Consider the following 20,153-nt stretch of genomic DNA (forward strand, 5'->3'; position numbering starts at 1 on the left):
GCCCAGAACGGCCGAGAAAGATACGGCCGCCCAGACACAGGCGGCCATGTTGAGCGACAGCAGGCGGCAGCGGGGGAACCGGGAGGGCTGAGGCGGCAGCGGGGGAACCGGGAGGGCTGAGGCGGCAGCGGGGGAACCGGGAGGGCTGAGGCGGCAGCGGGGGAACCGGGAGGGCTGAGGCGGCAGCGGGGGATCCGGGAGGGCTGAGGCGGCAGCGGGGGGAAAAAATGGCGGGGAGAAAAGAAAAGAGTAAAAAGACGGGCCTGCGGGGGGACCGGGAGAGCAGAGACGGCAATGGCGGAGTTAAAAACTGAAGCGGCGGGGAGATTAGAGCAGGGAGAAGAGACCAGCCTGACCAGTGGCGGAAACATAATGGCAACAAAAAAGAGAGAGAGAGAGGCGGGGACCGGGAAGGGCAGAGGCGACAGAAGTGAAACCAGCCTGATTGAGGAGCAGCGGAGAAGCCGTGGAGTCCAGGGGAAGGCAGAGACGGCAGCGGTGGAACCAGCCCTGCCGCAAAAGCAAACATTCACAAGCAGAAACCGGTGAGGGCAGAGCCGGCCGCGGCGGGACCAGCCCTGCCGCTAAAACAAATAAGAAGCGTGGACCGGGGAGAGGCGGGGATTGACAGTGACACCGGGTCCGGGCCGGTCTCTTTTCACCGCTCCCATGTACGCTCTCTCTCTCACACACAAAAAGTTTACATTAAGCACTACACCCCCCGCCCACCAAAACACCCGAAAGACAATACACACAATTGAAAAAGTTTGCAATAAGCACTATACCCCCAGCCCGAAAGACAAAAGAGGGAAAGAAAAAGAAGGAGAGAGAGAGAGAGAAAAAAGGAGGGCAAGAGAAAGGGAGAAGGAATAAAGGACACCAAAAAGAAAGAAAAAAGGTACTAGTGCCCGTTATTTTAATGGGCTTAAAAATACTAGTTATATACAAAAACCAAAAGAGAGATGCAACATTTAAATACAGAACCTCTGTTCCTTACTACCTGGGACCAAAAACAGAATCTGTGGAGATCATATCCAGCCCATAGACTGCCTGTTGGCCATAAATCTTAATGGACTAGAATAGTCAAGGAGTTCCAAAATTGTGAGCTTCCCTTTCAGAACCAGTAATTCTCCAAAAACAGAAGCGTAGGGGAAATTTAGTTTGTTACAAGCTAATCAAGTGGGAAAGTGGCTGTTTGGGTGGATACAGATAACCACTTTACAAATGCTGCTTTACTGCAGTGGGTATGCGATTCTATCATCTCTGCCAAGAATCGAGGAAATCCCCCCCCCGCCCCCATATATGACACAGACATCCATGGAAGAAGTAAAATTATTTTTCCTGTAGTGAAGGAAGTCAGGTTCCAGATAAACTGATCACCTTTCACTGGTAGGATCCCTATGAGTTTAAAAATTGCATGACAAGTACAAGCTCAACAGACTTTGTTTCCCTCCATCATTGCATTTTCTTGTTGGGAGGAATGAATCTATTAAATTTCTACTTGCCATGCAGCTGTCCCAAGCCTTTCATTTTGCAGTTGAGCCCTGGCTATGCGGTGCCCCTTTAATAATATATTCTGTTTGCCAAATTTGATTTGGGACAGTTATTCCTGGATACCCATTACAAAAAGATGCACAAGACTAGATGGTGCAAAGACAGACTGTAGAATAATTAAGCCTTCATTTGTAAATATGTTTACATATGAGTAAGTTCTGTGATTAAATAAGATTTGGCTGTAGCTGTAATTTTTCTGAAATTACATTCTTATTGCAATGCTGGAACAGAATGGTCACTCTTCCTTCTGGCAAGGCTCCTGTCTTTAAAAACTTTGTGACAAGCAGAAGTTTAACTGATGAAGCTTTTCTTGGCACACACATGCATTGAGGGGGAAAGCTTCTGTTGCTGGATATCTTCCTGTCATGCACTTGTTAAAGGTACAGACATTATGCCAGATGAAAAACGTGGCAACCCCCTCAACTTTCTGCAGCCTCACTGGGAGGACTGCTGTGTCTAAAGTGTAGCTTCATTTTCTCCTTACAAAGCAGTGTATATCTGTGGTGATGCTAGTCCAAGAGTCTTTGCCTTGTTTATTATTATATTTTTTTTATCCTACCATCCTTCCAAGGAATTCAAGGTGGGGCACATGGTTCATATTTTATCATCACAACAGCACTGTAAAGTAGGTTAAGCTGAGAAAGTGACTGGCCCACGGTCACACATGAAAGGTGATTTTCATGGCAAGGAATGAGGATATGAACCCAGGTCTCCCTAACACTCTAACCACTACACCACTCTGCTTTTAGAGGGCCTTCTCTGTCATGGTTCCCCACTTGTGAAATACTCTCCCCAGAGACACTTGCATGGATTCAACCTTCAGGTACCTGGTCAAGGCAATTTATTCTCCAGATATTTTAATGATGGGTGTTATGAAGCTGCTATTGCTGTTTTACTCATAAGGATATTCTTATCAATTTGATGTTCTTGGTATTTGTTGATTTTGTTTGTTAGCTATAATGAATATTTTAAACAAATATCTCACATAAATTAAAATAATATGGACGATTAATCTGGAATAAAAACACTGGGAATGCAGACATTCAAGACTGACGAAAATAGTTTAGGATGTAATCTAAGCCATATTATCTAAGAGTGAGTTATGTTGAACATAGTGTGACTTACTTCTGATTAAGCATTCAAATGTTGCACTGCACAGTACCCTTTCAACTTGCTTCGATGACATACATGGGATATTTGACGACTTCTAGGAAATTAAGTTCTTTCCAGGACAAGCAATCATAAGAAATCAATTACGCTACGGCGGACACAGAGCACGTGACGTGATTATTCGTAAGTCCCACCACGGACTTGAATGGGGTTTACTCTCACATAAGTGCAATAGGGCTTTGAGAGGAAGTTACTCCGCTCCAGCGTAGTACAATCTCACCATTAATCTCATGTCGTCACCAAGAGCAAGGAAAGTATTGCACAAGTATCCTAACTGCTCAGACAAAATTTGGTCAGAGTTTGGGAGTAGGGGAAGAAGGAGAAAGAATAGCGCACCACTTTCCAATTCTATAGGAAGGGCTGGTGCATTTTGAGTTGTGTAGAAGTATATATACCACTGCCCTTATAGAGTAGTAAGCGGTGGTGGTGGAGAGAAACTAGGCAGGCGGTGTTGCGGGCCCTTTAAGAGCCGGGCAGGGCTTGCTTGTTGGGGTGGGAACAGCAAGAAGCCGCCGCGGGGATGCAAAGGGAGAAAAAAGCGAGACCTTAGGAGCTGCTCCCTTCCTCCGGGGATTCCAGAACGCTGACCCGCAAGGCGGCGGGGGAGGGAGGAATAGTCTGGGGCCGCGCGCGCGCGCGGGAAGGGGCGGGAACTGAAGCAGCAGCAATAGCAACAAACAGCGTCCGGGGCCGGGCGCGTGCTCAGCGGCGGCCCCCGAGAGGGAGTGGGGCATTGGGGTAGGAGGTCAGAGAGAGGAACATCCCCCCGCCCAGCCCCCGATGAGGCAGTGCGGCGGCGGCGGCGGCTGCTTGCCGTGTCCCCGAGCTCGGCCTGTGCATTTCTCTTCTTGAGGAAGAGACGTTTCCTCTTTCCCCCTTCCTGCTTTTGCTGCCGCCGCCACAGGGGGAACAGCCTAGGAGAAGGTCGGAGCAGGGACGAAAGACCCGCCCCCTCCCGGGTCGCGCTTGCCTGCGTGTCTGTCCGTTTTCTCCTGCCAAGCCCCCCATATAGCTGGGCTGGTTCTTGGCGGGGGGGTGAGTGAGTGCGTGAGTGGCCCTTTGCCTTTCCCCCTTCCCTTCTCGGTGTATTGGCGACAGCCTTCCATAGTCTGCCTTAATCCTCCCTCTCTTCCCTCCCTCCATTCTCCTCCTTGGCAAACTTGTATATGACCTTTGTTACCGTTTTGCTTGCCTCCAAGACGAGGGCTGGCTGGTTTCATCTCTCAGGCCCGTTCCCCTCCCTTGATAAGCAGCTCTGGCCCTGGCTCTTCTGCCCCCTGCTCACGGTTAAACACAAACACCTGTTGCTGCGGAGGGAGGGTCGTCCTCCTCCTCTCCCCACCGTGGGCTTTGGGTTTTGTTTTAGAGTTTGGCCGCTTTGTTGTTGGAAGGATTGTCCTGTCGCTGGCAAGACTGCTCACCTCTTTTATTTGGATTCCCTATTTAAAAAGGGGGAAAGCCCTCCTCTAAACTTGTTTTCATTTGGATAAGATGAAAGTGACAGTTTGTTTTGGCAAGACGGGGATTGTAGTTCCCTGTAAAGATGGACAGATCCGGGTCAGAGACTTAACCCATCAGGCTCTCCAGAGATACCTGAGAACCAAAGAAAAGGTAAGGAATGGCTTCACCGGTAACATTGTGAGCACTGCCTGAGTCACCTGGTAGCATAGTTCCTTGGTGCAGGGGGATTGGGCCATACTGCGACCATACAGGAACATACTTTTGCCTGTGTAAATATTTTGGAGATAAAGCATCTTGTGAGCAGCTGAATAGCATTTTTATGTAGTTGAAGAGTGGTAGATAGCTGTCAAAAGTGCCATTACAAAGTAAGCTGAGGGATGGGATTGTGATGTTCATTGTCAATTTTGTCCTCAAAGTGTTTGCTTGTAAACATATTCTAAGTTACCTAAGGAAAGAAATGTAGTGTCTATGTGTGGCTGATGTTTTTTTTGTGTGCGTGTGTTTTAAGATCTGGTCTGTGTTGCAAACAGCAACATCAAACTTGGAGTGAGTGGGCTGATGTGATCCAGATGTATTGTGAAGTGTTACTCAATCAGTTTTAGCTATTGGATGAAACAGACTAGAGACTGGAATAACATTCTGAGCAGTGCTGCCAAATACTTTGGTATGAATTGCTAAAGTTGGCAAGTTTAAATGTTTGGCTTTATTTCGTTTACCACTTTAAGTGCCTTGTTTTTAATTTAAGTTCTGAAGTGCCACAGACTTCAGACCAGTGAACGGAATTATTTTTCATTTTCATTTTGAAATTCAAGATCAGAGGTGATCAGAGTCTCCTGTAGAGCTATATACTTATATGGATGAAAGACATAATACAAAATCGCTTAACTCCTATCATTGTACCATAGTAACATCCCAATGACTGGAGCATCCATTACTTCTGCCAAGGAGATGGCACAAAAATCTGTCTCCTTGTGATGAGTGATCTCAAAAGAACTGCCCTGCTGGATCAGGCCAAGGCCCATCTAGTCCAGCATCCTGTTTCATACAGTGGCCCACCAGGTGCTCCTGGGAATCCCACAGACAAGAGCTGAGGGCATGCTCTCTCTCCTGCTGTTGCTCCCCTGCAACTGGCATTTAGAGGCATCCTGAGGCTGGAGGTGGCCTATAGCCCTCAGACTAGTAGCCACTGATAGATCTGTTTTCCATGAATTTATCTAACCCCCTCTTAAAGCTATCCAGGTTGTTAACTGTCACCACATCTTGTGGCAGAGAATTCCATAGGTTGATTATGCTTTGTGTGAAAAAATACTTCCTTTTGTCAGTCCTAAATTTCTTGGCAGTCAGTTTCATAGGATGACTCCTGGTTCTAAGGTCATGCGAGAGAGAGAAATTTTTCTCCCTATCAACTTTCTCCACACCATGCATGATTTTATAGACCTCTATCACAAGGATTCTCAGTGTTGGGTCCCCAGAAGTTATTGGACTTCAACTCCCATAATTCCTAGCCCCAGTGGCCTTTGGTTGGGGATTATGGGAGTTTAAGTAAAAAAAAATCTGGGGACCCACTGTTGAGAATCCCTGCTCTATCATGTCTCCCCTCAGTCACCTTTTTTCTAAACGAAAAAGCCCCAGATACTGTAGCCATGCCTTTTAGGGAAGGTGCTCCAGGCCTCTTATCATCTCAGTTGCTCTCTTCTGCACCTTTCCCAGTTCTACAATGTCCTTAAGGTATGGTGACGAGAACTGTACTCAGTGCTCCAAATATGGCCATAGTTGTGTATAAGGGCATTATGATATTAGCATTTTTATTTTCAACCCCCTTCCTAACGATTCCAGCTATGGAATTGGATTTTTTTCACAGCTGCCGTGCATGAAGTTGACACTTTCAGTGAGCTGTCCTCCATGACACAAAGATCCCTCTCCTGGTCTGTCACCGACAGCTAAGATTTCATCAGTGTATATGTGAAATTGGGGCTTTCCCTAGGCCTCTAACAGTTACCATGTAGAGCTTGGCCATCATACTTTGAGTCTCCAAACTGCAGTGCCATGATTTTCTTTTAGCTCCTGGAGGAGGTGTGAAAAGGAAAGTCAAAATGTGGGGCTTCTAAGGGCAGCTGGGATGCAGTAAGAGGTATGGCCATCATACTTTGAGACTCCACACTCACCCCTGGTAAGGTGCCCTCTTACTGGCTGCCCTTGGAAGCCCTGAGTCCTCACACCTTGACTTTCCTTTTCATATCTCCTCCAGCAGCTAAAAGAAATCATGGCCCAACGGTTTGGAGTCCCAGAGAATGATGGCCATACTTTTAAATGTTATAGATTGGGCAGAGATCATTCACCATTGGTATCTCGCTGGCAACTGTAACACTTCCTCCAGCCCTATGCTGTTTCCTTCTCACTAGTCCTAGAGATTCTTTATGTGGAGGCTACACTTGGGTAGTACTCCTATCACTGGTTCCTACTGTATCTCCTGTGATACTAGCATTGGTTGCATGTCCAGAACACACTTGCTCTAATTGTTGGAACTGCTTGATAGCTTCATGTGGCTCCCAAGCTGCTGTTTGCGAAGCATGCCTGCTATCCATGGCATGTTTTGCACCAACATGGCCACAGTGCTGTGGGTTATTAGGTTTGTTCAGTGATGACCTCTTGTTAGTTTAGTGGCCAGCATTCCTACCTGTTATGTGGGGAATCAGGATTTGGTTTCTCTACTGGGGAGCCTGTCTCACTAGGAAGGGGATACCACTGCTCTATGGTAGAAGAGTGCAGAGCTTATAGAATGCTGTGTGGCATCTCCAGTTAAGGGATGTCTTGTATCATGGCTACTTCTGCTCCAAACAAACAAACAAACAAACAAACAAACAAACAAACAAACAAACAAACAAAACTTCTGCTCAAGACCCTGGAAGGTCATTGTTAAGGGTGTGCACAGGTTTTTACGGTTTAGTTCAAATTCAGTCCGAACCGCTGGTCCGCAAACTGGTTTGGTCAAACCGACCAGCGGTTCAGTCTGTTCAGTTGAACTGGTTTGGGCTATGCTTGTAAAGGGGCCTCGTACCCTTAAAAGGCTTTTAAGGATGACTGGGGGGGGCGGCGAGAGGGAATCTTACGAGCAGCTGCTCCTCTAAACCCTGGTGCTCCCCCAGCAGTGCAGCCTGCATGGCAGTGGTGTGGTTCTGGCCTCTGCACATTCACGGAGGGCATTTGCGTGACCTCCACGCATGCATGGAGGCTGGAACTGTGTTGCCGCCATGCGGGCTGTGCTGCTGTGGGGAGCACCAGGATTTAGAGGATCTGGAGCTGCCGCTGCTGGTGAGGTGCCTGCTCGCCTCCCTTAGAAGCCTTTTAAAGGCAGGATTCCCCTTTGCTTGTAAAGGGGAATCCTCAATGGATTCCCCTTTACAAGCATTGCCCATCAAACTGGGTCAAATCAGTCTGTAATAGACTGGGCTTGGTTTGGTCCAAACTCAGACCGGCAGCCTTTTATTTGAGGCTGGTTTGGTTCGAGGTTGAATCGGGTCTGTTCAAATTGAACCCATTTCAATTAAAACTGGTTCTGCACACCCTTAGTCATTGTCATTCAGAGTATAAATATTCAACTAGACCATTGGTTTCATATGTCTATCTTGTAGTAACAGTAACAATAGCATGAACTTAGGAAATGCAACCTGAAAACAAGCCTATGGGTAGGAAAAGAGTGAACTGGCATTTGAAACATTTAGAGATTCGTGATGTCTGCAGCTTTGTTTCCATACACGCCAAGCTAGCTGATATGCCTTGCTTTCCCCATATGGGATATTTTTAATTTCTGTTTGCCCTCCTCTCTAGCCTCTTTGAGATGTGATCACTGTTTGGGGGATGTTTACTGAGATGCTACGTTTGTATCATACTGAGCTGTGTGAAATATAGTAGCGAATGTAGGAGGGGAAAGTGGTTGAGCATATTCCATTGTGGCATTGGGTGGCAAACCTTGTGATGTAGTCCTTTGAGCCTTGGCTCTGAATGAATGTAATAAAACATGTATAAAAACAAACTGATAATGTAAATCAGGTACTCAGTAAATGTTTTAGTTTTTATTGCTCTGTAAAAACTATAAAACCTAGGTACCTGTATGTCATATGATTGATTTAGAAGTGCTGATTATAGGCACATTTTCTTACTTGGTAATGCTGCTTTACAACCTGAGAGTTGTTTGATGCACAAAATACCCTTTTAATGGAGACAGTGCAGAAATAGCCCTAGGAAACATTCTTTTTCTCTTGACATGGAAGTATCTTGCATTGTATATTAATTAATATGCATTAAAATTGTACACAAGACTATGCATTATTTGCATTGCAGTATAATAATAGTGTCTACATTTCTTCAAACAGCTTCTAGTTTTGGGGTGGGCAACTTTAGGTCTCCAGCTGTTGTTGAACTGCAGCTCCCGTTATCCCCAGCCACAATAAATTGTAGTTCAGCTGTAGCTGGAGATCCAAGGTTGCCTATGCTTGCTTTAAATGTTCTGAACTTTAATGTTTTTCTTTATATTTATACCCACTATTCCTCTGAGGAGCCTAGATCAGTGTATATGGTTATGTTTATCCTTACAACAACTCTCTGAAGTAGGTGAGGGTGAGAGATAAGTGAATGGCCCGAAGTCATCCAGTGAGCTTCACGGCTGAATGGGGATTTGAACTTTGGTCTCCCTGATACTAGTCCAACACTCTAGCCCAGTGATTCTCAAACTTGGGTCCTCAGGTGTTATTGGACTTCAACTCCCATAATCCCCAACCAAAGGCCACTGAAGCTGGGGATTATGGGAGTTGAAGTCCAATAACACCTGAGGACCCAAGTTTGAGAATTCCTGCTCTAGCCACTGCTCTGCACATTGTTCCTACTTCTCTTGCAGTTCTAGTGCTTATGAGCTGTCTAAACCTATGAAAGAAATATTAGGGGACTGATGAAATGTGTATGTTGTTGCTCTGTAATATAATGCAAGAAATTGTTTCTTACTGAGTTGTTATAGAGTTTTAGGCCTTGCCCAATTTGGTATACTTACTAATTTCCAGTTAGTAAAATCTACTTCATAGGAATCTGGAATGAAGTCTGAGTAATGTGTATGTGTGTGGGAAGTTTGCTTTGGATAATTAAACTTAACTCTTAAGCAGCATGGGAAGAAATTCCATTTCCATTTCCATGGGAAAAAATATGAAGATTCAGCTTCTTCTGTCTTTGAACATTTTGAGTTATTGGTGTATATAGTATCGAAAGTGCCTCTGTATTTATCTAGGCCGATACTGACATTGTTTGCTTTACACAGAAATTAGCAATCAAACCTTTGTTTCATAAGGAAACAAGAAGTTAAGGAATCCAAAACAAACATTCCAAAGACTTGGAGAAAAAAAAGAGGGGTCAAACTTTTAGAGTTTGTACTTCATTCAGTGTCATACATATGGTTCTCGCTCCCCTGATCGCCACACACATACATATTTTGGGTTAACACTGTTGTACATGGACAAAATTTTTAAAACAGATAAGTCAATATTTAAAAGAAGCACCTCCTTTTAAAAGGAGGCATGAGTCAGTCAGGACCTGTGAGCTCAGGTGGAGGCAATGGCCAGGGATTCCTTTGCACAGCTTTGGCTAGTGTGTCAGCTGCATCCCTTTCTCAAGAAGGCAGATCTGGCCACAGTTACCCACGCCCTAGTCACATAGTGGCTGAATTACTGTAACGTGCTCTACTTGGAGCTGCCCCTGAAGAATATTCGGAAACGGCAGCTAGTGCAAAATGTAGCAGTTAGGATTGTATCTGGAGCTGCTCGTTGGGATCATACTACACACATTCTGAAAGAGCTGCACTGGCTACCAGTTTGTTTCTAGGTCTAATTGAAAGTTCTGGTTTTGATCTTTAGAGCCCTTAATGGTTTGGGTCCTGGATATGTGAAGGACCGCCTGCTCTCAAGGGTTTCTGCCTGCTTGACAAGATCATCCGAGGGGGCTCTGCTCCGTGTGCTGACAGTGAGAGAGGCTTGGTTGTCGAGCACGTGGGACAGGGCCTTCTCGATTATTGCCCCCAGGCTTTGGAATGCTCTCATGGCTGGCACCTGCTCCTCAGTCTCTGTGACAGTTTTTAGGAAAAAAGTAAAGATGTGGCTCTTCACCCAGGCTTTTGAATGAAAGTATTGTTTTTACTGCTGCTGCTTTGTGTTTTATGTATTTTTAATGGGTTATTAGATTTTTAAAAAGAGATTATTTTAAATTTATATGAACTGTACTTTTGTATTTTAATCATGCATTGTTTTAATTATGTTGTAAACCACTTTGGGATTATTTTAATGAAAAGCAGTATATAAATTGAACAATAAATAAATGAAATAAATCTAAACCAGGGTGGTTATTTGTATAGTGCCATCTATGTCCATGGAACTTTGAAAGGAAGAGACGACCAGACCTTTGCCTGAAGGGCATTGTGGTCTAAAAAATAAACACAAGGAAAGCTGCTGAGGAAAGGGAGGGGAATGGGTTCCTGACTGGTGGTCAGATCTGATCCTCAAAGCAGTTTTACCTGGTCTCTGGTAGCTCTGCCAAATTTAAATCAAGGTGCAGTGATAAAATTCATAGAATGTAAGCAATCAAATCAGCAGCATTAAATAGTCCTGGAGAATACAGAAGTGGCCATCATTTCCCTGAACAAATGGTTATTACAGGTGACTTTTAACAGATACAGGTGAAACTCGAAAAATTAGAACATCGTGCAAAAGTTCATTAATTTCAGTAATGCAAATTAAAAGGTGAAACTGATATATGAGATAGACGCATTACATGCAAAGCGAGATAAGTCAAGCCTTAATTTGTTATAATTGTGATGATCATGGCGTACAGCTCATGAGAACCCCAAATCCACAATCCCAGAAAATTAGAATATTGTGAAAAGGTTCAACAGTCTAGGCTCCAGGTGTCCCACTCCAATCAGCTAATCAATCCATAACACCTGCAAAGGGTTCCTGAGCCTTTAAATGGTCTCTCAGTCTGGTTCATTAGGAATCACAATCATGGGAAAGACTGCTGACTTGACAGTTGTGCAGAAAACCATCATTGACACCCTCCATAAGGAGGGAAAGCCTCAAAAGGTAATTGCAAAAGAAGTTGTATGTTCCCAAAGTGCTGTATCAAAGCACATTAATAGAAAGTTATGTGGAAGGGAAAAGTGTGGAAGAAAAAGGTGCACAAGCAGCAGGGATGACCACAGCCTGGAGAGGATTGTCAGGAAAAGGCCATTCAAAAGTGTTGGGGACTTTCACAAGGAGTGGACTGAGGCTGGAGTTAGTGCATCAAGAGCCACCACACACAGACGGATCCTGGACATGGGTTTCAAATGTCGTATTCCTCTTGTCAAGCCGCTCCTGAACAACAAACAACGTCAGAAGCGTCTTACCTGGGCTCAAGAAAAAAAGAATTGGTCTGTTGCTCAGTGGTCCAAAGTCCTCTTTTCTGATGAGAACAACTTTTGCATCTCATTTGGAAACCAAGGACCCAGAGTCTGGAGGAAGAATGGAGAGGCACACAATGCAAGATGCTTGAAGTCCAGTGTGAAGTTTCCACAGTCTGTGTTGATTTGGGGAGCCATGTCATCTGCTGGTGTTGGTCCACTGTGCTTCATTAAGTCCAGGGTCAACTCAGCCGTCTATCAGGAGATTTTAGAGCACTTCATGCTTCCTTCCGCAGACGAGCTGTGTGGGGATGCTGACTTCATTTTCCAGCAGGACTTGGCACCTGCCCACACTGCCAAAAGTACCAAAACCTGGTTCAATGACCATGGGATTACTGTGCTTGATTGGCCAGCAAACTCGCCTGACCTGAACCCCATAGAGAATCTATGGGGCATTGCCAAGAGAAGGTTGAGAGACATGAGACCAAACAATGCAGAAGAGCTGAAGGCCGCTATTGAAGCATCCTGGTCTTCCATAACACCTCAGCAGTGCCACAGGCTGATAGCATCCATGCCACGCCGCATTGAGGCAGTAATTGCTGCAAAAGGGGCCCAAACCAAATACTTGAATACATATGCATGCTTATACTTTTCAGAGGTCCGATATTGTTCTATTTACAATCCTTGTTTTATTGGTTTCATGTAATATTCTAATTTTCTGGGATTGTGGATTTGGGGTTCTCATGAGCTGTACGCCATGATCATCACAATTATAACAAATTAAGGCTTGACGTATCTCGCTTTGCATGTAATGTGTCTATCTCATATATCAGTTTCACCTTTTAATTTGCATTACTGAAATTAATGGACTTTTGCACGATATTCTAATTTTTCGAGTTTCACCTGTACAATCAACACTTGTAACTGGGGAAAGTTTTTCCTGCTCTGGCATTTTACCAACTCTAAGGCCTTTGATTGGCTTTAGGCTAATTACTGAATGGTATAGGATTCTCATAGCCAGCTTCACTACAGTTCTCATTTAATAGTTTGTACTTCTGAACATCTGAATGTTTCTGCTCTTCCATTGCTTACATCTTCAACTGATCATAGATGGGGAAAAGGTAGTTGGAAGTTTCCCTTAGTAGGCAGAAGGCCATTCCTCTTAGTAGAGGATCAGTAAGCACAGTATGTAGATAATCAGTGACCAAGTTGCAACTTTTTTTTTGTCCTAGTAAGCACACTTTACCTTTTAGCATCTCTCGACCAAGGAAAAAGGAATTTGGTTTACACTTTTGTGAGTTTTTAAACAAACACACAACTGAAATTGGTGCCTTCACAGTTTAATCTCTCATTGTGCTTTGGACAGCATTCTGTTTGAGAACCCTTGGATGCTTTACTGTGGCCTTTAATAGGCCCATTGCAGTTCAGAGAAAATAGTTTATCAAGGGCTCTTTCACAACTTAATAAAACATTTTGAAGAGGCTATACCAACCAACCTCACCATAATTCTTCTACTGTAAAATCCTTGATAAGGGATTTTATCTGAAATAGGACTGAGTGTGTTGGCAACTTTGGATTTCCGACACTGGAAATCCCAGCCCCTCCCCCCTCCACTAGGAGGCATTGGAAAGTGGGGCAAGTGCTGGGACAGAGAGCTGGTCTTGTGGTAGCAAGCATGACTTGTCCCCATAGCTAAGCAGGGTCTGCCCTGATTGCATATGAATGGGAGACTAGAAGTGTGAGCACTGTAAGATCTTCTCCTTAGGGGATGGAGCCACTCTGGGAAGAGCAGAAGGTTCCAAGTTCCCTTCCTGGCAGCATCTCCAAGATAGGGCTGAGAGAGATTCCTGCCTGCAACTTTGGAGAAGCTGCTGCCAGTCTGTGAAGACAATACTAAGAAGATAGACCAATGGTCTGACTCAGTATATGGCAGCTTCCTATGTTCCTATGCCCCAGGTAGTGCGATGGCCCTGTAACTGCCCACCCAGCATTGGCATGGGGGCAGCTGGGCAGTGCAGCAATTCTCAGGAGCTTGCAAGGAGTGAGGCAGAGGGAAGTCTGCCTGGGAAGTCTGCGCAGCTGTTGGGATGACACATGGGTGCACGGGGATGGTAGTTCTGCTGAGAGCTGCTTCAAAGTGGTTAAAGGCTGCTGCTACCACCATCACCAGTGCACTACCTGGGGCACTTGCTCCATGCCTCCTGGTGGTGGGGTCTGGGATTTCCTGTGTTCGAATTCCAAAATTACTGACGTCTACAGTCCTAATCTGAAATGCATTGATTGATCCTATTTATTTATTTATTACATTTATAAACCACCCCATCCAGAGGCTCTGGGCGGTGTACAACAACTTTTAAAAAGACATAAAACCCACAATTAAAACAATGCTTAAAAATAATATAAAAACAATTCAAAAATGATTAAAACTATTTAAAACCAATTAAAATACATTTAAAAACAACACTTTACAAGCCTTGGAAGGCCAGACCAAATAAATAGGTTTTTAGGGCTCTCTTAAAGGCCGACAGTGAGCCTAAACTGCAGATATCTGCTGGGAGTGCATTCCATAGACAAGGAGCAGCTACAGAAAAGGCCCGGTTCCGAGTTGCCACCAGACGTACCGGTGGTAACTGGAGATGGACCTCTCCAGATGACCTCAACGAGTGATGGGGATCATACCACCCAAAGAGGTTATTGGATCCAATAGGATTCCAAGAAGCCTTGGAGGGATTTAATGTTGGCTCTGCTGGTGATCCTGTTGATGCCCTGGTGCAAAACTGGAATAACATGCTCACCAGGGTAGTAGACACGATTGCTCCTAAGCGTCCTCTCCGACCTGCTTCAAAACAGGCTTCTTGGTATACGGAAGATCTACAGGGGCAGAAGTGGCAAGGTAGGCGACTGGAGTGAAAGTGGAGAAAGACTCTATTCGAATCCGACAGATTACGACATAGAGCACATTTAAAGATCTATGCTCAGGCAATACGTGTGGCAAAGAAGCGGTTCTTTTCTGCTCATATTGCATCTGCGAGTTCATGTCCAGTGCAGTTATTCAGGGTGGAGAGGGGGCTAGTAAGTGCCCCCCCTCCTTGAATCAGAATTTGGAGCCATCAGTTACCTGCTGCAATGTGTTTAAAGAGTTTTTTTGCAGATAAAATCTCTTGGATTCGGGCCGACTTAGACAGAGACTCCACAATTAATTCGATGTCTGAATTGGAGGTGTCTGACAACTCCTCTTATGTGGTTCGACTGGATTGGTTTCAGTTTGTGACTCCTGAGGATGTGGACAAGCTGCTTGGAGCGGTAAGGCCTACCACTTGTTCTCTTGACCCTTGTTGGCTTGTTCTATCTAGCAGGGAGGCTATTGTAAGAGGCCTGGTAGAAATCATAAATGCTTCTCTTAGGGAGGACAGGATGCCTCTTTGTCTTAAGGAGGCAATTATTAGACCTCTTCTTAAGAAGCCTGCATTAGATCCCTAAGAGTTGAGCAACTATAGGCCTGTTTCCAACCTCCTATGGCTGGGCAAAGTAATTGAGAAGATGGTGGCCTCTCAGGTCCAGGCGGTCTTGGAGGAAACTGATTATCTAGACCCATTTCAAACTGGGTTTGGGGCAGGCTATGAGGTGGAGACTGCCTTGGTCGGCCTGATGGATGATCTCCAATTGGAATTGACAGAGGAAGTGTGACTCTGTTGGTCCTTTTGGATCTCTTCATGGCTTTCAATACTATCGACCATAGTATCCTTCTGGAACATCTGAGGGTGTTGGGGGGTGGGGGGCACTGTTATACAATGGTTCTGCTCCTACCTCTCGGACAGATTCCAGATGGTGTCGATTGGAGACTGTTGCTCTTCAAAATCTGTGCTTAAGTATGGTGTCCCTCAAGGCTCCATACTTTCTCCAATGCTCTTTAACATCTACATGAAACCACTGGGAGAGATCATCAGGGGATTTGGAGCGAGGTGTTATCAATATGCTGATGACACCCAAATCTACTTCTCCATGTCAGCTTCTTCAGGAGATGGCATAACTTCCCTAAATGCCTGTCTGGAAGCAGTAATGGGCTGGATGAGGGAGAATAAACTGAAGCTGAATCCAGATAAGACGGAGGTACTTATTGTGTGGGGTCAGAACTCTAGAGATGATTTTGATCTGCCTGTTCTAGATGGGGTCACAGTTCCCCAAAAGGAACAGGTTCACAGTCTGGGAGTACTTCTGGATTCACACCTCTCCCTGGTTTCTTAGGTTGAGGTGGTAGCCAGGGGTGCTTTTTATCAGCTTCGGCTGATATGTTGTCTGCGTCCATTTCTTGAGATCAATGACCTCACAACCGTGGTACATATGTTGGTAACCTCCAGACTTGACTTCTGCAATGTGCTCTATGTGGGGCTGCCTTTGTACGTAGCCCGGAAGCTTCAGGTGGTACAGAACGCGGTGGCCAGGTTGGTCTCTGGGTAATCTCGGAGAGACCACATCACTCTCTTGTTGATAGAGTTACACTGGCTGCCAATAGGTTTCCAGGCAAAATACAAAGTGCTTGTCATAACTTATAAAGCCCTAAATGGCTTAGGCCCTGGGTATCTAAGAGAACGTCTTCTTCATTAGGATCCCCACCGCCCTTTGAGGTCGTCCGGAGAGGTCTGTCTCCAGTTGTCGCCAGCTTGGCTGGTGGCCACATGGGGACGGGCTTGCTCAGTTGCTGCCCCAAGACTTTGGAATGCACTCCCTACTGAGATATGATCCTCCCCATCTCTGACAATTTTTAGAAAGCATTTGAAAACCCACCTCTTCACCCAAGCTTTTTCTGTTCTTTAAAATTTCAAGGTTTTAATTTGTGGTTGATTTTAAATTGTTTTAAGTTTTTGTATATATTTTAACTTGTTTTATGCTATTGTTAACCGCCCAGAGATGAACGTTTGGGGCGGTGTACAAATGTAAAAAATAAATAAAATGAAATAAAATAAAATGCCAAAGAAGGTAACCTGGACCCAAGCCATTCAGAGCTATAAAGGTAATAACCAGCACTTTGTATTTTGCCCGGAAACATATCGGCAGCCAGTGCGGCTGTTTTCAGACAGGCATAATATGGTCTCTCCAGGTTACGCCAGAGACCAATCTGGCTGCCGCATTTTGAAGTAACTGACGTCTCCGAACTACGTACAAAGACAGCCCCACGTAGAGCACATTGCAATATTCAAGCCTGGAGGTTACCAGCGGATGCACCACTGTTTTGAGATCGTTCTTTTCAAGGAATGGATGCAGCTGTCGAATCAGCCAAAGCTGATAGAAAGCGCTCCTGGCCATAGCCTCCACCTGAGATACCATGGTGAGGTCTGGATCCAAGAGCACTCCCAAGCTGCCTACCTGTTCCTTCTGGGGGAGTGTAACCCCATCCAGCACAGGAAGATCTAACTCATCCCTTAAATTCCAATCCCCCACAATGAGCACCTCCGTCTTGCTTGGATTCAGCTTCAATTTGTTATCCCTCATCCAGCCCATTACTGCCTGTAGGCAGGCATTTAGGGAGTGAATGCCATTTCCAGATGATGAAGATGATGATGATAAGGAGAAATAGATTTGGGTGCCATCAGCATACTGATAACACCCTGCACCAAATCTCCTGTTGACCTCACCCAGCGGTTTCATGTAAATATTAAAAAGCATTGGTGACAAAATGGAGCCCTGAGGAACTCCATATAATAGCTCCCATTTTAAAGAGGAACTGTCACCAAGCTCCACCATCTGGAATCTGCCTGAGAGATAGGACCGGAACCATTGCAAAGCAGTGCCTCCTATCCCCAATCCCCCCAGGCGATCCCGAAGGATACTATGGTCGATGGTATCAAACGGTGCTGAGAGATCCAAAAGAACCAACAGAGTCACACTCCCTCTGTTGATTCCCTGGTAAAGGTCATCCATCAGGCCGACCAAGGCAGACTCAACCCCATAGCCCGCTCTAAAGCCAGTTTGAAATGGGTCTAGATAATCGGTTTCCTCCAAAGCCGCCTGGAGCTGGTTAGCCACCACTCTCTCAATCACCTTACCCAACCATGGGAGATTGGAGACCGGCCTATAACTGTCCATCACAGGGAAGGCTTCTTAAGAAGTGGTCTAATCATTGCCTCCTTCAAACAAGGAGGCTTCCTACCCTCCCTCAGTGATGAGTTAATGATATTAACTAAGCCATCCCCAACAATCTCCCTGCTAGGTAAAAGCAGCCAAGTTGAGCAAGGATCCAGAGAACAAGTGGTAGGCCGCACCGCCCCAAGCAGCTTGTCCACATCATCAGGTGTCACAGATTGTCTATTAAAGACAACAGTGAGGCCTCTGAGGGCCCCCTCTCATTTTTATCTTCTTGGTAGAGCTTCCACACTTCTCTTTTTCTTATTATCTTTGTGCATGAAGGTTTTTGTGTGTGTGCTTTTAGTGTTGGGACCCCTCCAGAGCAATACCCCATGAGGAACCAGGGCTTCTGTTCAAAGGAAATAGCTGCCCACTGTCTGCTTGTGAAAAGGTTTTGCTGTTCCACACGAGGTGCACGATGTTTGGATTCCAGTCAATAACTGGTATTCACAAACTAGGTTGTGAAGGCTCAGGGAAGAGCTTACTACAACAGCTCACTCCTCCTCTAGGAGGACTTGCCTTGCACCTTGCAAATGAACTAATTTCATTATCTGTGCTTAAGCATAGCATCCATGTTTATGAAGCATGATGCTGAATCCAAGTGAGGCTGATCTAGTGGAACTAATATTTTTCAAGCATTCAGCCAAAAGTGAATACTTTTGTAGGATTGATAGTCCTCTTTCTCATAGACGTATTCTTAATGGTATTCAAAATTGAAGTGTGTTCATCACTGCTTTGTAAGAACAGTATATACAAAGCATTAGTAATCCTGACACTTTAATGTGCGACACACACACACATGTATCTGTGTAATGTAAAAAGAATTTTTGGCATCAGTTTAAAATGTAAACATTTGAGTTGGTGTGTGTGGGGAGGATGGCAGAGCTGTGGTCCATAAATATATAGAATGGCTTAGGGGAAGTAACCAGAGGGAAGTGATATTTCATACTTAGGGGGTGGCCTACTGGAGTCAGTGGTGATACCTGAAAGTTCTGTTGAGTGTTTTTATTTTTAAATGATCATATGACAATGATCACTATTTTTCAAGTGGAGGCCACTTGGGCAAAAAACCTTGAATGGAAGAGCCATTTCCTACTGCACTGTCCTTCGTTCAGTGTTGTGCTTTTCTCAGAGGCTGGGAGGGACCCTCTAAGACAAACAGCCCTGCCAAGCCCCAGTGCCATCTTGGAATGTGTGTATGGAGTGCTGGGAAGTGGCACTCCATACATGCACCCTTCCTTCCCAAAGCTTCTTCCCATGTTATTGTAAACTGCCCAGAGATGAAAGTTTGGGGCGGTGCACAAATCTGATAAATAAATAAATAAATGGTGGGACTGGTCACCTCTGCGTAGTGCCAAAGGTATTTGGCTTAATAAATAGTTAGCGAGCCACATTTGGAGTCGATTGGAGTAACTGATTCCAGGGCCTTGCAATGAATAACACTACCATATGATAAATCTTGAGTGGGCATATGGTATAAAAATGTAAGATAAATCTTTCTCATGTTTCCTGCAAGTGTTTCGAAGCTTGTAGAACAACGTTCCTAATGAGGTCTAAAGCTGCTGTGATTTCAAGACTTCCAACCTACTATTTTTAGAACGTCTACAGCTGTTGAGTGTTGTTTAGGTTGTACTTATTATTGTGTTAAATTTCTGTTTGCTGCTGCTTTTGTTTGTCTGCTCTGTTGGAAATTACCCTGAACCTTGGTAATTAAATTATGCAGGGCATAACTAAACTTTACTTAGGTGCATAAGAAGCTGCCTTATACCAAGCCAGATTACCCTGAACTTTTGGTAATTAAAATGCAGGGCATAACTAAATCTTACACAGGTGCACAGGAGGCTGTCTTATACCAAGTCAGATCATTGGTCCATCTCATTCAGTACTGCTTACACCAGGGCTTCCCAACCTGTGGTACTACAATGAATTGTAGCTGGGGATGATGGGAGGTGTAGTTCATAAACATCTGGAGTACCACAGGTTGGGAAGCACTGGCCTAAACTGACTGGTAGTGGCTTGACAGTGTTTCAGGCCAGGGACCTCCCCACCAGTCCTTTCTGGAGATTTCAGGCATTGAACTTCCTTTCCTGTAGAATTAGTTTCTTTTCAAAGCCTTTATAATATTCTAATCTCTAAACAATCAGAAACCTTGTATTCATGATTTACTTTTCTTTATAAAAGAATGAGGGTTGCTATACAACCTGTAATCCAATTAGTGAAACGTCACGCATCCAGTGGAATTAATGCTGCATGGATGTAGTTTGTAACTGATTTTGTAAGCACTGGAAGGAAACTAAGATGATTAGCAGTAGTTAACATGGATTTTTAAAAACAAATAGGTAGAGTGATGCTCTCTGGGCTACCCTGAAATTGGGCTTTGTGGCAACAATAGGATGGGTAGAATAATTCTCTGAAACAATCTCTCCTATGC

The 20,153-nt window shown here is 44.8% G+C and overlaps 1 protein-coding gene across 5 annotated transcripts in view; it reads left to right on the forward strand.

Annotated features, from left to right (window-relative positions):
* Nucleotides 1-3,132: 3,132 nt before the first annotated feature.
* PARD3B (par-3 family cell polarity regulator beta) overlaps nt 3,133-20,153 on the forward strand; it is a 734,574-nt gene continuing 717,553 nt past the window's right edge. The window contains exon 1 of one of the 5 annotated variants that reach the window (XM_053281579.1): nt 3,133-4,335. In XM_053281579.1, coding sequence (XP_053137554.1) covers nt 4,216-4,335 — 120 coding nt within the window. In that variant the 5' untranslated portion in view covers nt 3,133-4,215. The remainder of the gene's footprint in view (nt 4,336-20,153) is intronic. The other 4 variants (XM_053281603.1, XM_053281561.1, XM_053281583.1 and 1 more) reach the window with 4 other exon arrangements.

The sequence above is a fragment of the Hemicordylus capensis genome, chromosome 1 (assembly GCF_027244095.1).
Source record: "Hemicordylus capensis ecotype Gifberg chromosome 1, rHemCap1.1.pri, whole genome shotgun sequence".
In the NCBI taxonomy this organism is placed as follows: Eukaryota; Metazoa; Chordata; class Lepidosauria; order Squamata; family Cordylidae; genus Hemicordylus; species Hemicordylus capensis.